The following is a 16,390-nucleotide window of genomic DNA, read 5'->3' on the forward strand; positions in this document are numbered from 1 at the left end:
GGTGAGTAAAGGTGTTTGCTCATCCACAGAGTACAGCAAGCATGGAGCCAGGAAGGGGAACAGAGTCCTTCCACCAAAGAACAGAATTCAAGTCTACACTAGGGGCTCTCATCTGCCAAAGCTTGCCTACATAAGCCTTTATAGCCCCCTGTGTTGGAGGCCACACCCAGCGATGCTCAGAGATTATTCCTTGCTCTACACTCTGGAATTACTTTTGGAGGTTCTCAGGAGACCACAAGGGATGCCGGATATCAAACCCAAGTCAACTGCGTGCAAGGCAAGCACCCTACCCTCTGTTCTATCTCTCTGGCCTTGTACATAGACTACTCATTTGGTTTTTAACTAATTTATATTTACAGCAATATTCATACCAAATTTTCCCACTACCATTTAACCTATCTGTCTGTGTGATCAAAATGCTACTAAAAACAATTCCTCTTTCTCCTTCATTTATATTCTAATAGTGCAACCTAAGAACCTTTCACACTCTGTAAATGCATGGGAGATAAACAAAGCTAATAATTAACAAGCAAAACAAAAGCAACTTCTTAGATTATAGAGACTACAGGAGCAAAATAACAGAGCAGTTACATAAACAGGGAAGAGCCGCTAAATGGGGTAAAAGTGGTCAACAGTACGTCCAAAACAAAAGCTAGACTTTTTATGATGACATAAAATGATGACATACATGTTAATTTATAATGTTGTGCATCTAAAACATAGTATAAACTAATATTACTTCAATAAAAATAAACTTACTTCTGTTTAAATTTTTTGTTTTGTTTTGGGGTCACACCCAGCAGCACTCAGGGGTTACTCCTGGCTCTACGCTCAGAAATCACTCCTGGCAGGCTGACGGGACCATATGGGATGCCGGGATTTGAACCACTGACCTTCTGCATGCAAGACAAACGCTTTACCTCCATGCTATCTCTCCGGCCCCCTCTGTTTAAATTTTTTAAAAAGTTTTGAAGTGGGAGGCAGTAGAACATGCCATAAAAGTAGTGTGCTGGTTACAGTTCTAAGTTTCCCAAGAACACTGCTTTGGTCCATAGCACAGTTCTGCCGCTACCTGGCAGCTCTGTGACCTGGATTAGTCATTGTATGTCTCCAAGTCTCAATTCCTCAGCAAACAGAGTAAATAAAAGTGCCTAGCACATGAAGTTAGCACACTGAATATCCTTATGAAAAGTGTTTAGTGCACATCAAGTTCAATAAATAGAGGTTACTTACTTAGTTCTTCTAGTCTTTCTGAGTTGAAAAAATTGATCAAGAATAGAAATGTTAGCTACCTAGGAAACTTCAATTCTCTATTAAGAAGTGTGGCCTTCTTGGGCAGCAGTAGCAGTACAGTGGGGAGGGTGTTTGCCTTGCATGCTGCTGACTCAAGGTCAATCTGACATCCAATATGATTCTCCCGCCCCACCAGTCCACCAAGACTGATCCTGAGCACAGACAGAGCCAGAAATAATCCCTGAACACAAAACAAAACAAACAAAAAATGTTTCCCTTTATTTGTGCTCTTTTAAGCCCTAAGGAACATACCATTCCCTTAAAGGAAACAGACCCCTTAAAACAGTGAAATGTGATAGATGGCTTTGGAGTCATTCCTGGTGGGCTTGGAACCATAGGGTGTACCGGGGATCAAATCTAGGTTAGCCACATGCAAGGCAAGTGCCCCACCCCTTTTACTACTGCCCCAGTCCCAAGAAATGTGATATTCTTCAACACACGTAAAATAGAAATTTGACCTTATTTCCATATTTTGACATTTTTTAAAAATTTTGCCGTTTCAGGCTCACCTTCCTTCAATTCCATTTAAATTCATACTCAGATCAATTGATTAACTTTAATCATCACTGTCCAGAGATTCATCAAACAAAAACTCAAGGTTGATTAGCTCTGTTATTTATTAGGTTTGGGAATTATGAGCATATCACTACACTGTTCTATGCCTCAACTACTGTAAAAACAAGAATTCTATAATAGTTGTCATATAATTAAAAAATTATGATCAGGGCCCGGAGAGATAGCACAGCGGTGTTTGCCTTGCAAGCAGCCGATTCAGGCAGGACCAAAGGTGGTTGGTTCGAATCCCGGTGTCCCATATGGTCCCCCATGCCTGCCAGGAGCAATTTCTGAGCAGACAGCCAGGAGTAACTCCTGAGCACTGCCGGGTGTGGCCCAAAAACCAAAAAAAAAAAAAAAATATATATATATATATATATAATCAAATTTTAGTGGTAAAAGAACCTCACAATACACTTAACAAGGATAGCAAAGTGACTAAAATGATTGAATCCTAGCACCATCACTTACTTGCTTATGAAACCTTGGGAGAGTTATTAAGACAATATTTTCTACCCTTAGGACTACTGTGTGGAATGAGTGAATTGAGTCTACAACAATGTCTACAATATGCCTAGTAATAAATAAAATTAAAATATAATGTGTTGGGGCTAGAGCAATAGTTGAGTGGACAAGAGCTCATGATCAAGTTCATGAGTACTGGGAACAAATTCCCATTACTACACAAAGTCCTTGCAGTCCCATGAGGAATAAGTCCTGTACACAGAGAAGTGCATGGCTGATTGTGCCCAAATATATAGCCTATCACTATTAAGACAAAGGTATCAGAGAAACTAATTTTCAGTTTAGAAAAATAAATCTTAATGATAACAACTGGGGATAAACTATAGAACAAAAGAACAAACAGAAAGTTATAAAGCTATTTCAACAATTCAACGCAGAGTGGATAAAACTTAAATGAAAACTCAAAGGACTGAACATGTAGCTCAGCACAAGGCCTTTGCCTTGCATCAAATCACATAGGAAAAAGAAATGAAGAGAGAAATGGGTTGGGGGATGAAAAGAATCCAATGGACTTAAAGATTGATTATATAAGGTGGAGAGGAAATGTAAAGTGTTCAGAATTAATCAAAAGAATAAACTATTAATAATAGAATTCAGTGAAAGTTACAAATTTTGTGCAGGGTAATAGTATTGAAAATTAATAGGCAGAAAGTACTAGTCAACATCAAGGTGGAGTTATTTAGTCCATTGGAAATAATGACAAAACAGCCTAGGAAGATTTTTCAAGAGTTTTGGTTTACCTTCGACGAAAAATTACATTCTCTAGCAGCATCTGTGATAAAGCACTAGCATTTCTGAGACCTAGAGTTTACCATTCACACTAGCTCCCATTTGTTTCCTGAAAACTGAATTATCTGCTTTTTCCCCAGACACCCTCAACTTTGATATGGTCATTTAAGCACCAAGGAACTTTAATTAGGTGAATACTATTAATCACATTTGTCCATCAAGAAGAATCCATTTTTCTAACAAACACATATCCCCAATCATTTATAAATACTTACAATATAAACCATATATTGTGGTGGGAGAGCTAGTACAGGATTAGTGCTGGCCTGACATGCAGGCAGCTGACCCCAGTTCAAAGCCCAGCATATACTGTCCTCCAGGAACAATTCCTAACCACAGTAAGGTATGGCCACAACCCGCCCCCTCCAAAATGTCACTAAAATAAATATAATAAAAGTAAACAGAAAAATGACAATTAAGATTTCCTTTCTTAGGGCTGGAGACAGAGTGCAGAGGGTAAGATGCTGGCCAGGTAGATTGCTGTGACTACAATCCTGTTTTCAAATCACCAGTACCACCTACAGTCCCTGAGCACAATCTGGAGTCACTCTCCAGAATGGAGCTGGGAACAGCACATGAACATTGCCAGGTATGGCCAACCCTCACCATCGCCTCCAGCCTCCTCTCCACCGACCCTCTTCTTCCAAATTAACTCTTTTAACTCAAGAACACTGAGAAGTATAAAGGCTACTTTAGGAGAAAAAAATTTTTTTTCTTACCTGATGCCCCTATATTTCCCTTTTCTTCAGGAACCAAGCTTTTATCTTTATTAATGTCTTCAACTAAGAGCTTATCAAAATGCTCAATACAAAGTCTGCTGTCAATCTGATATAATAAAGCAGGGCAAAGGCATGTGAACAAATCAGGGGAGATTGGTGCATTGGCACCGTGTCCATAGTATTTTAGCAACTGGGTGACGTTCAAACACTGCAAAGAAATAAAAATGTGAAAGAGTGCTTTAAAAGTATACAGAAAAATAATTACTATATAATTGAAACATCTTAGAATATGTAATGTATAAATATCGATGACAAATAAAGTTTTTGTTGATAAAAATTAAAATACATCAAAAATCATTCTCCAATACAATGTGTGGATTTTAAGCATTTTTCTACTGCTATATGAAAGATAATGATTTCCTGTCATCAACAGGAATGATTGACAACTATGTTCCCAAAATTCTTATGGTGAGAAAAAAGAAAAATTCCTTAGTCAAAGTGCAATCATCAATGACTCAAAATTATTATTTATGAAACATATTTAGAATCTGTAAAGGAGTACTTCAATAACTTTCTCTTACAATATAGACATCTTCACTGACTCCAGTAGTCTTATGGAATATTATATTGAGGAATGCTAAAAGTCAAAAGATGGAAAGGACAGTTTTCCTGGTATTTTAACACAGTAAGGCAGGTGCATACCACCAGTGGTTCATACTTGTCCGTGGCTTAACCAACACACATTGTAGCACAATGCACCAACATAGGAAGTAGAAAGCAAAGCAAAAAACAAACAAACAAAAAGCAACAATGCTAAGTCTAACATATAGTAAAATAAGTATCTAAAATTAAAGCAAAGATGATATGCCTCCTTTAACATATTCATTCTGACTACATTCACGCCTATTGACTTACTAGCTCATTATATTATGACAGAGAAACAAAAACAAAATTAAACCTGAAACAAAAAAATCATTCTTCTTATATCTAATATGTGGCAGAACCCTATTCACTGCATACATACACCATTACAATAAACATTGAGAAAATTTCCATGGGGCCAACGAGGTGGCGCTGGAGGTAAGGTGTCTGCCTTGCAAGTGCTAGCCAAGGAACGGACTGCGGTTCAATCCCCAGGTGTCCCATATGGTCCCCCCAAGCTAGGGGCGATTTCTGAGCGCGTGGCCAGGAGTAACCCCTGAGTACCAACGGGTGTGGCCCCCCCAACCCCCCAAAAAAAAGACTATAAAAAAAAAGAAAATTTCCAGTATGCATTAAACCCACACAGACAAAATAACAAGTCTGATGATGTGTACTCTAAAAGTCCAATCTAAACAATGAGATTGTTGGGGCCTGAGCAGTCGTAGGGCATTTGCCTTGTACGTGGCCAATCCAGGACAGGCCTGGGTTCAATCTCCAACATCCCATATGGTCCCCCAAGCCGGCTAGGAGTGATTTCTGGGTGCACAGCCAGGAGTAACCCCTGAGTGCCGCCGGGTGTGGCCCAAAAACCAAAAAAATAAAACAAAACAAAAACCAACAACCAATGAGAATGTCTACTTTTTAATCAATGAACGTTACTACAGATACAAATAAATTAAGGTATTCCTTTCAATGTATATAAAGAATTTAAATGTTAAACTAAAGAATATATTTTAAAATCAGTATTTTTAACTGTTAAAAGTCCAACAAATTTACCTGGGCAAGAAACACAAAGTCATATACTAAAATGAAAAGCATTCTTAAAAAATAATGGGAGAACAAAAGCAGAGGGTGAAGTTATTTTTCACATTAGAGAGTACCACTTCATCTATACATATATACACATACATCTATGGCAAGTGACATGCAATGTGATGTATGCAATATGTACAAGTGCACATGTGTCACATGTATACACAGATTCAAAGTTTTCTAAACTTTAGCATGACTGAAAAATTAAACAAAATTTGTTTACATAACTTTAAATGAACCGTATATATTTAAGGTAAATTGTTTTAAGAAAGAAATCAAACACAATATAACTATGAAAGAACACGAAAATTTAGGAAAAAAATGCAACCATTCTTTTACTATAAGCATTACCTATTATATCCTGATGCATTCATCCCAAATCTATGGTAGGCACAAAAGGATAATATCATGAGCAAGTGGGCACTATCATAAAGTGGCAGGGGTAAGGGAGACAAGTTTATTACATGTAGAAAAATTCTGACTTTGGAGACAAATAAAAAATATTTCAATAAAACTATAATTTTTAGGGCTGGAAAGATAGCAGAGTGGTAGGGGCGTCTGCCTTGCACGCAGCCGATCAAGGACCAACATTCAAATACTGGCATCCCATATGGATCCCCAGTGCCTGCCAGGGGGAATTTCTGAGAGCAGAACCAGGAGTAACCAACCCCTGAGTACCACTGGGTATTTGCTCCCCCCCCCAAAAAAAAACCCTACAATTTTCAAATACCTAAAAACTAGGTAACAGTAACAACATGAAAACTAACTTACGGGGGCCGGAGAAATAGCATGGAGGTAAGGCATTTGCCTTGCATGCAGAAAGACAGTGGTTCGAATCCCGGCATCCCATATAGTCCCCGAGTCTGCCAAGAGTGATTTCTGAGCATAGAGCCAGGAGTAACCCCTGAGAGCTGCCAGGTGTGACACAAAAAACAACAAAAACAAAAACAAAAAAAAAAAAAAAGAAAACTAACTTATCAAAAGTGTGGTGTTATTATGATCCTTCAAGCCACTGAACATTAAGGTTTAGGGAGCCAAAATTTAAGAAATCATTTTGATTTGCTAGAAATCAAAAATCTAATCTTAATTACATAACATAGCTTTGTTCAAGAACATTACCTAGTAACTCAGTTTGAATAAGGTATTATTCCAAGGTCACTTTTCTCAATGACTGAAATGCTTTCCCAAATCGAGCATTCTAGAGCCAATCTCCCTCTGCTTACCTCATGCTGACGGTCATCTTCATTATGATCTTTGTGACTAGCAGCTGAATAAATTGCACTTTTTTTGTTATGTGGCGCTTCCCGCTTCCTAGTGTGTCGTTGTTCACCTTCATGAGCAGGATCAAAAGCCTGGTGCTCATGGCCAGGATCATGGCCACTGTGTTCTGGCAGGTGTCCATGAGAATGGCCTGTGCTATGGACCCGATCGGGCTTGTGGACCCGGTTATGTTCAGACCGGGCACCCTGACCGCTGTTAGTAGGGAAACCTGGTGTGATGACCTCAGAATTTTCGTGAATTTTCTTCCTCTTCCTCTCCCTCTTCTTTTCCTTGGGTACTTTACTGTCCAACTGCTCCTGTGTTTTATTGGTCTCTGTGGAAGGTCCATGGCTCGGCTCTCCGCGTTCACTCTGGGCACTGGAATCATTGGGCAGGTGACGAGTAGTGTTATGGTCAAGGTGGTGATGATTACAGTGGTGACGGCATGGCCGGTGACTGCGGTCATGCAGGTGTTTGTCCTCAGATTTGACAGACACGTCTACTGTCTCTTTCTCTAAATCACACTTATGGTTCCTTTTCGTTGATACGCTGGTCACAGTTTGATTTTCTGAATTTAAGTGATGATGGGAATGCTGGTGGGTGTGTGAGTGAAAATGCTTCCCCTCTTGAACTGCCAAAATATCTAAGTGAGACACATGATCGTGGCCAAGATCTTCATGATTAATCTCAACTACTTTGAGCTCGCCAAGGCCCAAGTTTGTTAAAAGTTTCTCCAGACCAAAAAAGGACAACCTTCCATTTTCACCGTAACGGTCAAAAAGTTTTTCGATATAGTATTTTTTTTCATTTTCAGGATCCGGCACTGGAAGTTTGCTGGATTCTGATTCTGTTACTCCGTAATGGTGCCGGTGATGGTCCTCGGAGCCATGGTCATGTCCTTCATGGCAATGGTTGCAATGGTGGAAAATAAAAGTCAGCAAACAGATGAGGCAAAATTTTGTGTGCATATGTACCTTCATTTCTACTTTTCCTAAAGGGGTTTAAATAGAGAAATAGCTATTAGTTTACATGTAGATGTATCCAAAGACCCTAAATTCTCAAGCAGTTGGGTAAAGGTTTGCTAAGGAAAGATTTAGACCATTTCTACTAAGACTAAGAAGCACACTTTGGAGGCCAGAGAAATAATTCTAGGTGGAATTAAAACATTTGCCTTCCATGCTGCAGCCCTGGCTCCAGGCCCATGTATGGTCCCTTGAACTCACCCAGGGATCACTTCTAAATACAAGACCTCACAAGGTTATGATCCTGTCAACCCCCTACCCTCTACTCCCACCTCTACACACAAATTGGTCTTTCCAGGACTTGAAAGATAGCTCAGTGGTAGGTCAAAGCAAGTGCAAAACCTGGCACAGGAATCAACCAAGAATAAAAAGTTTGGCCCTGGCGGGGCCCTAGCCCTTAATGTAATTGGTGGGTTTCTTCTAACTGATCCTTCACACCGTCTCATCCCTGACTTGGCTTGGATCAGTCTGATAAGGTAGGTAGAAACAAAGTGACAACATATACTAAAATCATAAATGGCAGAATTGGGTATATAGAAAATTCAAACAAATTCTATAAAAATTGTTTAGTACTGAGCATAGTAATCTCAAATCAACTGTATTAATATACACAAGAAGTAAACAGTATCAGCTGCAGTAGTAAATGCAAAATGTTTATACAAAAAGATCTCATACTGTTGAGAAAGTTAAGTAGGAATGACTATATTATCATCATGACTGGGTTATCAATCCAGCACAATTCCTGAAAATCCCAGAACGTATTTCATGAAAAGTAGTGTTTTTACTTGGGTTTATGAACCTAAAGAAGGCCAACAAAGGTAGTCAAATTTTAGCGAAGAACATGACAGAAACACTTATACTACCAGTTAAATATAATGTTGTACTTGGTGTAAACATAGATAAATATACCAAAGAAATAAATTGGCTGAAAGATGGTACAGGAGGTAAGGAGCTTGCCATGGATGTTGCCAACCCCGTTGGATCCCCAGCACTGCCAGCAGTAATCCCTGAGCACAGAACCAGTAATAATATATCCTGAGCACGGCCGGTTGCCTCCCTCCCAGAAAGAACTCCCTAATGCCAAAAAGTGCTTAAAATGAAAACAGTAAAGAACTCATTTCCCAGATGTTTGGTCAACTAGATTTCCACATGGAAGAAAAAAATAGAACCTGGTCACTACCTCACCCACATAATTAAAAATAGACCGTGAGCGTAAAATTAAAATTGAAAGTTACTGAAAAGAAGATGGAGTCAACTAGAATTTATATTTTCTACTGGAGTGATTATCATCTTTAGAAGAACTATTTGGCAGGAGCTGTCAAAAACTAAAAACAAACATATCCACTCATTGAGCAAGTCAGTATATGCTTGAGGAAAATATCTGTACAGAAACAAATACCAAAAAAAGCACAAATACGAAAGTTTATTTGATCTTCAATCTTATACAAAAGTTCAAAAGAGCATAAAAAGCAGAACAAATATTAAAAAATATACAAAATTTAGATAAAAATGTTTTAGGGATTGCAGAGAAAATGCATGGAAGCTACTTGCTGTGTATGTAGCAGATCCTGTACCTCAAAATAGTCCCCTGAGCAGAGCCAGGAATAAATGAGTACAGCTGGGTGTAGCCCCCAAAACAAAATTTTTTCTGTGCAGGCACAAAAGCACAAATTTATTTAATAAATATTTTAAATATTACTCTATAATAAAAAACTCATCAATATAGTTTATAACAAACCATACTGTAGAATGTATTTTATAAATACATATATGATATATAAAGGTTGGTATCCAGCGTACCTAACACAGATACATTAATATGGAAAAGAAACACCAATACTGCATAAAAAATAGTACAAAGGTTAAAAGACAGTTGTTTGAATAGTAACAGCTATTCAATAATATTGAATATAATACTATACATAAAAATTATTGAATATATGCTATATATGACATATGATATATAATGTATAAATATGCAATATGATACTATTATATTAGATACTATTATATTAGAATATAATCATAGTATAAAATTAATATAGGATTCATATTAGATTAATAAAAGTAGTGTATAATAATGCTAATAATCTAGTTATCAAGTTACACTAATACAGTGTAAAAATAAGGCATTTACATGGGTGAAATACAAACTCAGACAATAATTTGATGAAATAATGTGATATCCATGAAAGCTGAATATGGACATATTCTAGAGCCCTCAATTATTCCACTTAGGCACCAGGTATAGCAGAGAGGCAAAAAATATTAAACAAAATGAGAAGTAACAGGGGCTGAAGCAGTGGTACAGAGGTAAGGTGTTTGCCTTGCATGAGGCTGACCTAGGACAGATGGCATTCAATCCCCTGACGTCCCATAAGGTCCCCCAAGCCAGGACTGATTTCTGAACGCATAGCCAGGAGTAACCTTAGTAACCCCTGAGCAACACCGGGTGTGGCCCAAAAACCAAAATATAAATAAAAAAGAATTGTTACTTTAAAAAAAAAAGACTTAAGTATTCCCATAAAAGGAAGTTAAAAATGGGTGATTCCAGACAACAGTGCTATCAGCCACAAACACTTTTCTCCTTGGGCTTCTCCATCATCTCAGACAAAGCCTGCAATTCAACCTTTGGATTCTTCACCACCAGGGCGGGAGCCTTTCCCAGAAGTTCCTCTTAAGATTTCCCTATACAAAGCTTTGATAAGACTATCACCAGGAACTAGGTAAAGCAATCACTAAATGGGGAAGAAATTCCCAATCACATTCGAACTGGGAGAAAAAAGCCATTTTCTCAACAGATACTAGAAGGTGAAGTACTCACAGAACATGAAGATCAGTAATGAGAAAAAAAAAAAGCAAATAAGGACTAGCAGTTGCTTATGGAGACTTTAGTGCTAGCCACAACCATAAATGCCCATCAGTAGAAGAAAGCATAATGTAGATTAAGTCAAGTCATATTGGTTATAAATGTGTAACTGAAGGAACATTCAACATGAGGATGGCTACATTCTGGAAAGTGGCCCTTTAAAGGGAGAGGAGAGGGAGCAGGCACCTTTAACAACTAAAAAAAGGAGGGGGGTCAGAAGTAATGCTAGAATGATAAGTTATGTTTGTTGTACTTTATATAGTTTTGAAAAAATTATATAATCTCTACTAGCAATTAATCAAAGTGACTGATAGACAGCAGAGTAGTGTGGGGAATGTGCCAGACACCTACACTGTTGCACACTATTCAGACATACTAATCTGAAACTGGCAGTAGGATCAGCAGTGTTTTAGCCAGGATTCTAATGTCAGCTAAGGTCTGAGAACGTGCACCTCTACAAATTCATTAGCAAGTATTCCTATTTAAAATGGTACTTTAGCCAAGCAAATATTATGTTTAACTGAATAAACTGGACTGAATAATCAGATGACAAAGGTGAGATTAGAAGTTTGGGATGAGGGCCCGGAGAGATAGCACAGCAGCGTTTGCCTTGCAAGCAGACGATCCAGGACCAAAGGTGGTTGGTTTGAATCCTGGTGTCCCATATGGTCCCCCGTGCCTGCCAGGAGCTATTTCTGAGCAGACAGCCAGGAGTAACCCCTGAGCACCGCCGGGTGTGGCCCAAAAACCAAAAAAAAAAAAAAAGTTTGGGATGAAAGAAAAAAAAAAAAAGAAGCTTGGAATGAGAGGAGGTAGGGTTTGGGGCCATGCCCACCTATGCTCAGTGTTTCCTCCTGACTGTCCAGTGTTTGTTCCAGATGGTTCTCAGGGCACCGTGCATAGTGCCATCCGTATGCATATGGATGTATATGGATATGCATATGTGGGTCAGCCACATGTAAGCTCTGTACTATCACTTCAGTTCTGTAAATTAAGAATTGTTTTAACTCTTTAAGATAATTAATTTTAAAGCTTCACTAAAAAAAATCTTAGTGTAAGCACTTTAATTTTTATGTAATCTTATAGTCATTTAAAATACATCAATTTTATTTGTATTTGAACAAAAATGAAAGGGCATGAGAAATACAGATGAATCACCATTAAGCACAAAGATGCTATGATCCCTGTAGTCACCTCCATTTTCCAATAGAAGATACTAGTGAAAGGTGATGGTCTGAGTGTTAGCATCAATCAGCTGAGATGTAAATTGTCCTGTGGGTTCTTCTTTGCACACGAAAAGATAGATAAGTGGTAGAAATAAATCATACACTAATCAGGCAACTCCGAAAGAAAACTGTGGATGTTATAATGAAGTGTAAATTGACATGTGTTGTAGTTTCAAATGTACTGCACTTAAATGTTCACTGCAAGGATCTTAAATATCTAGACCCCCCTAATCATTTACATTTGAGAGCAACAAAATATAAGTACATGAATGATGTGACAGGAGTAGTTGAAAACTGTTAAATGAAAATCATTTGGCTAAGCTAAGCAGCTACTGCAGAGAGCAAAGAGCATTTTGTCCTGTCCAAAGAGCATTGGCTTATAAAGCTTTTGGGAGAGAGTAGCTAAGTCACTTGTCTTGCACATGGCCCACCAGGATTCAACTTCCTGGCACACCCCCTATTGTATCCCAAATCCACCAGAAGTGACCTGAGAGTACAGAGCCAGGTAAACCCCCCCCCCCCAGCACAATTGGGTGTGACCCAAATAACCAATAAAAAGGAATCAAGTTTTATTTCTCAATTGTTGCAAGTCAGCCCCTGAAGAGGTTGACTGATGGAGGGAGGGATGGAGGATGAGGTCTTTCCCCTCCAGCTCAGAGCACGCGTCTGCCACCCTGTCCAGCCGACGGTTCTGAGGTGAAATAGTGGGTAAACAGCTCGCAGTCAGGCTTGTGGAAATATTAGCTTTATTTGGTGGACAAGACTGAAGTCCAAAGACTCAGCATAAATTCCAGCCAAAAGCCTCTTGCCTTCCACAGACCCTTGTTTTCATCCCCCAGAATCAGGTACCACCCAATGGTGGAAGCAGAATCAGGTACCACCCTAGGGTGGGGGCAGAATGCCAGGTCACACCCTAGGGTAGGGCACAATCAGATCAGAGTAGTCAGTAACATAATAATGCCCTAAAATATTTACATACACAACAATCAATAACAGGCCTGAGTCTCTCACATTGGTTTTATATGGGAGCTGTTCTAGTTAGAAGTAAAAGAAATAACATGGGCATTTGTTCATTCTGATTCTAACATGTGCTCTTAAACATCAAAGATATGGACATACCATTTATCACGGCTAGAACTCTGTCATATGACCCCAATTAGTTATAAGATGACTGACAATGTAATCTCACATACAACTCATGTGGAATTTTCCAAGCATTCTAATTGATTTCATAACTCAAAGATTTTGGAATAGAGACAGAAATGGGGAAAATATTGCCTAAGTCCCTATACCACTGAACCCTAACTGACCTTTACAGGATCCAGTTGACTTCATGATCATGTCTTACAGCCCTATGCCCCACCTATCATTCTAGCCCCAAATAGTCTATTTTTTACGCTGAAGTTCATTCAGTAACAGATAAATGCTAACTGGGCTTGGGCATAATTAGATGCTGCTTTTTCATTTTTTATGAGTTCCTGTTTCCAATTTTTTTTTTTAAAAATGACATTTATAAACATCTGAGCCTTGATTCAGTATGCCAAACCATGCAACATTACATATATCTTTATTTTACAGTAAAACCCTCACTTAACATCATGATTAAGTTCTGATAAATTAGGGTTCAAGGAACATTTGAAACTCATTGTTACAATGGGCTAATTGATATATACAAAAATTATTTTCTACAACGCTTATTTGGCCCAAAATAAAAGTCATCAAACTTCTCTAGACCTCGAATACTAAATAGAAAATTTGAATCCACTCCTTTCTAACCTGCTTATCCAGTTCCAAGTCTTTGGGTGCCTGGGACCTGAAGCTTAGATACAAGACAGAGGACATGCACACCCAAACTGACTGGGAGGGCTCAGACCCAGATTAATTTAACCTGTCTTTGGGATAGGAAAAGCCTTAAAAGAAAACTGCCAATGATCTTGGTAGAATGAGGACACAGATGGAAAATTTTTCTTCTTAACAATGTTTAGTAAAACATTATTTAAGGACATGCAGCTTTCTCATGTACAAACCTGTATTTTATCATGAACACCCAAGCTACTCTATCAAGTTTCTGCTTTTCAATTTTCATTACAGGAAGCCTAGTACCTTTCGGCAGAAAGTCACCTGTGTTGTTCCAGTGCCTGTTTTGTGGTTACACAAAGCACACCTCCAGATTAGGAGGAACTGCAGGGCTGCCTTTGTAGCTAAAAAGTCTGCCACTTTAGCTGTCCTTTCAATATAAAGGCTTTTATCTTTATCTCCAAAGGCAAATGCATAAAACTACAAAAGTTGCTCCATATTTGTACCCTAGGGCTTAAAAGGCATTGTAAAGGCCAGAGATATAGGGCAGAGGGTAAGGCCACTTACCTGCAGTAAATTGCCTGCAGTCAACCACAGTTCAACCTAGGTTCAATCTCTACCAGTGGCTACTAGGGGCCACTCCCAGAGCACAGAGCCAGTAGCAGTCCTTAAGCACCAAGTATGGTCCTCCTCCCCATTTAAAAGAAAGAAATAAAAATGGACAGTACTTAGGGCTTAAATGAGGCCCACAAAACTTCCCTTAACTCACAGAGCATTCTTCGGTTTCTTCACCACTAGCAGTTTCCTTCATTATAAGAACAGCTACTGCTACAAACTCAAATCGTTATCATTCAACTCTATGTTTTCAGCCTTCTGTCATTTTATCCTCTCCGAGATTCCAGGCCAGCTTGCCATTCATAAGCATTGTTGGTTAAAGTGACCTTTCCTTTCTTGAAGGTCAGGAAAACAAAATCTGTTTGTCCAGAGCAATCTTTTTAACACTAATATTTTGGTGCTTCTGACAGGGATATTTCTTTCCTCCCACAGGTGGGAGTGGTGTACTTAAACTGAGCTTCCTTAGTTTCTTTTACGCCCAGAGGGTCTTCTTAATTTCTAAACAAGTAAAATGATTCAGTGCAACCCTTAGCAGAATCTTTCATAAATCCAACTTAAAATGTCACTTTATTTTTACTAGCAAACTTTATGTTATCAGTTCATCTTTATTATTGAATCTAACATTTTCCAGTACACAAAAGATAAATAAAATCTTTCTACAGGCTTAGGTCACACTCCCTTCTACAATCTCCTCCAGAAATGCAGATTTGAGGTAGATTTTTGTGATCCATAGGCACATGGAAAAAAGAAAAGGAAACAAGAAAAAAATGACAGAAACAGTGCGTGAAAGTAAAATACTTTATTACAGAGTGGTAACTTTCGGAGCCATAAAAATGCAAGACTAAAATGGTAAAGGGGTTGGGGTAAGACATGCAGCACCTAGAAGCTTGCCTGGCAGAGCACACCTGGGTTCCATTTCTGGCACCACCAGTGACTCCTGAGCATAGAACCAGAAGACTTGATTGAGAACAAGGTGTTGTCACAAAGTGAGAATAAAATAAAAACACTCACATAAAAACAAAAAATTACTGTTCTAACTGAAATTATAATCACACTAAAAATAAAAAAATCGGGAGGTAGAAAATAAGAAGGGTATGGAGTGTAGGTAAGAGAACTAAATCTTCATCTTCATATCAGGTTACAACTGAGAATAACAGATATGGAATTCAGAGATAAGGTACTAACTATAATCAACTAAAGGAACTAGAGTTAGAACTATGAATATTCTTGTCTGTTTGAAATAGTAAAACATGAAATAAAGACAGGGAGGGAACTAAAATTGTTGTTTGTTTTTGGTTTTGTGGGCCACCTGCAGCATTGCTCAGGGGTTACTCCTGGCTCTGTGCTCTAAAATCAGGGGAACCATATGGGATACAGATCAAACTTGGGTAGGCCTCCTGCAAGGCCACTGTGCTAGAACTAAAATTTTTATTCCCTAGAAAGGCATGGGACTTTAACTTAAACCTGTATTTATATATAACTTTAATTAAAATAAAAAACCTTAAGCGAGCAACTAGAGCTGGAGAGATATAGCACAGCGGTAGGGCATTTGCTTGCATGTGGACGATCCAGGATGGACAGTGGTTCGATTCCGGGAAACATATGGTCCCCCTGCTAGGAGCAAGTTGTGAGCACAGAGCCAGGAGTAGCCCCCCCACCCAAAAAAAATAAATAAATAAATAAATAAAAATAAAAAAATAAAGTGTGCAACTATTGGGGTTTTTTTTTTAAACTATTGCTTTTTAAATAAACATTACATAGGAAAGAAAATGAATCCAGTTATAACAATTTTTACAAGCATTTGTAGTGTTTTAACCATAACAGCAGCCATTCTAGCTTAAAATTCTACTATTATTATTTACAAGGGGAATTTCAAAATGTGGAGTATGTACACAAATTCTAACACTTTACAGGTTTTAGCATATATTCCAAACTGATTGCTAGACAATTAAGTTTGGTAATACTGCCACCAGCTGTATGATCACA

At 38.3% G+C, this 16,390-nt stretch overlaps 1 protein-coding gene across 2 annotated transcripts in view; it reads right to left on the reverse strand.

Moving 5' to 3' along the window:
• SLC39A10 (solute carrier family 39 member 10) overlaps positions 1 to 16,390 on the reverse strand; it is a 114,507-nt gene that overhangs the window by 35,434 nt on the left and 62,683 nt on the right. For both annotated transcript variants that reach the window (XM_049773186.1, XM_049773185.1), the window contains exons 2-3: positions 6,839 to 7,866; positions 3,882 to 4,089 (exon numbers count right to left, since the gene is read on the reverse strand). In XM_049773186.1, coding sequence (XP_049629143.1) covers positions 3,882 to 4,089; positions 6,839 to 7,855 — 1,225 coding nt within the window. In that variant the 5' untranslated portion in view covers positions 7,856 to 7,866. The remainder of the gene's footprint in view (positions 1 to 3,881; positions 4,090 to 6,838; positions 7,867 to 16,390) is intronic.

This window comes from Suncus etruscus, chromosome 5 (assembly GCF_024139225.1).
Source record: "Suncus etruscus isolate mSunEtr1 chromosome 5, mSunEtr1.pri.cur, whole genome shotgun sequence".
NCBI classification, from domain to species: domain Eukaryota; kingdom Metazoa; phylum Chordata; class Mammalia; order Eulipotyphla; family Soricidae; genus Suncus; species Suncus etruscus.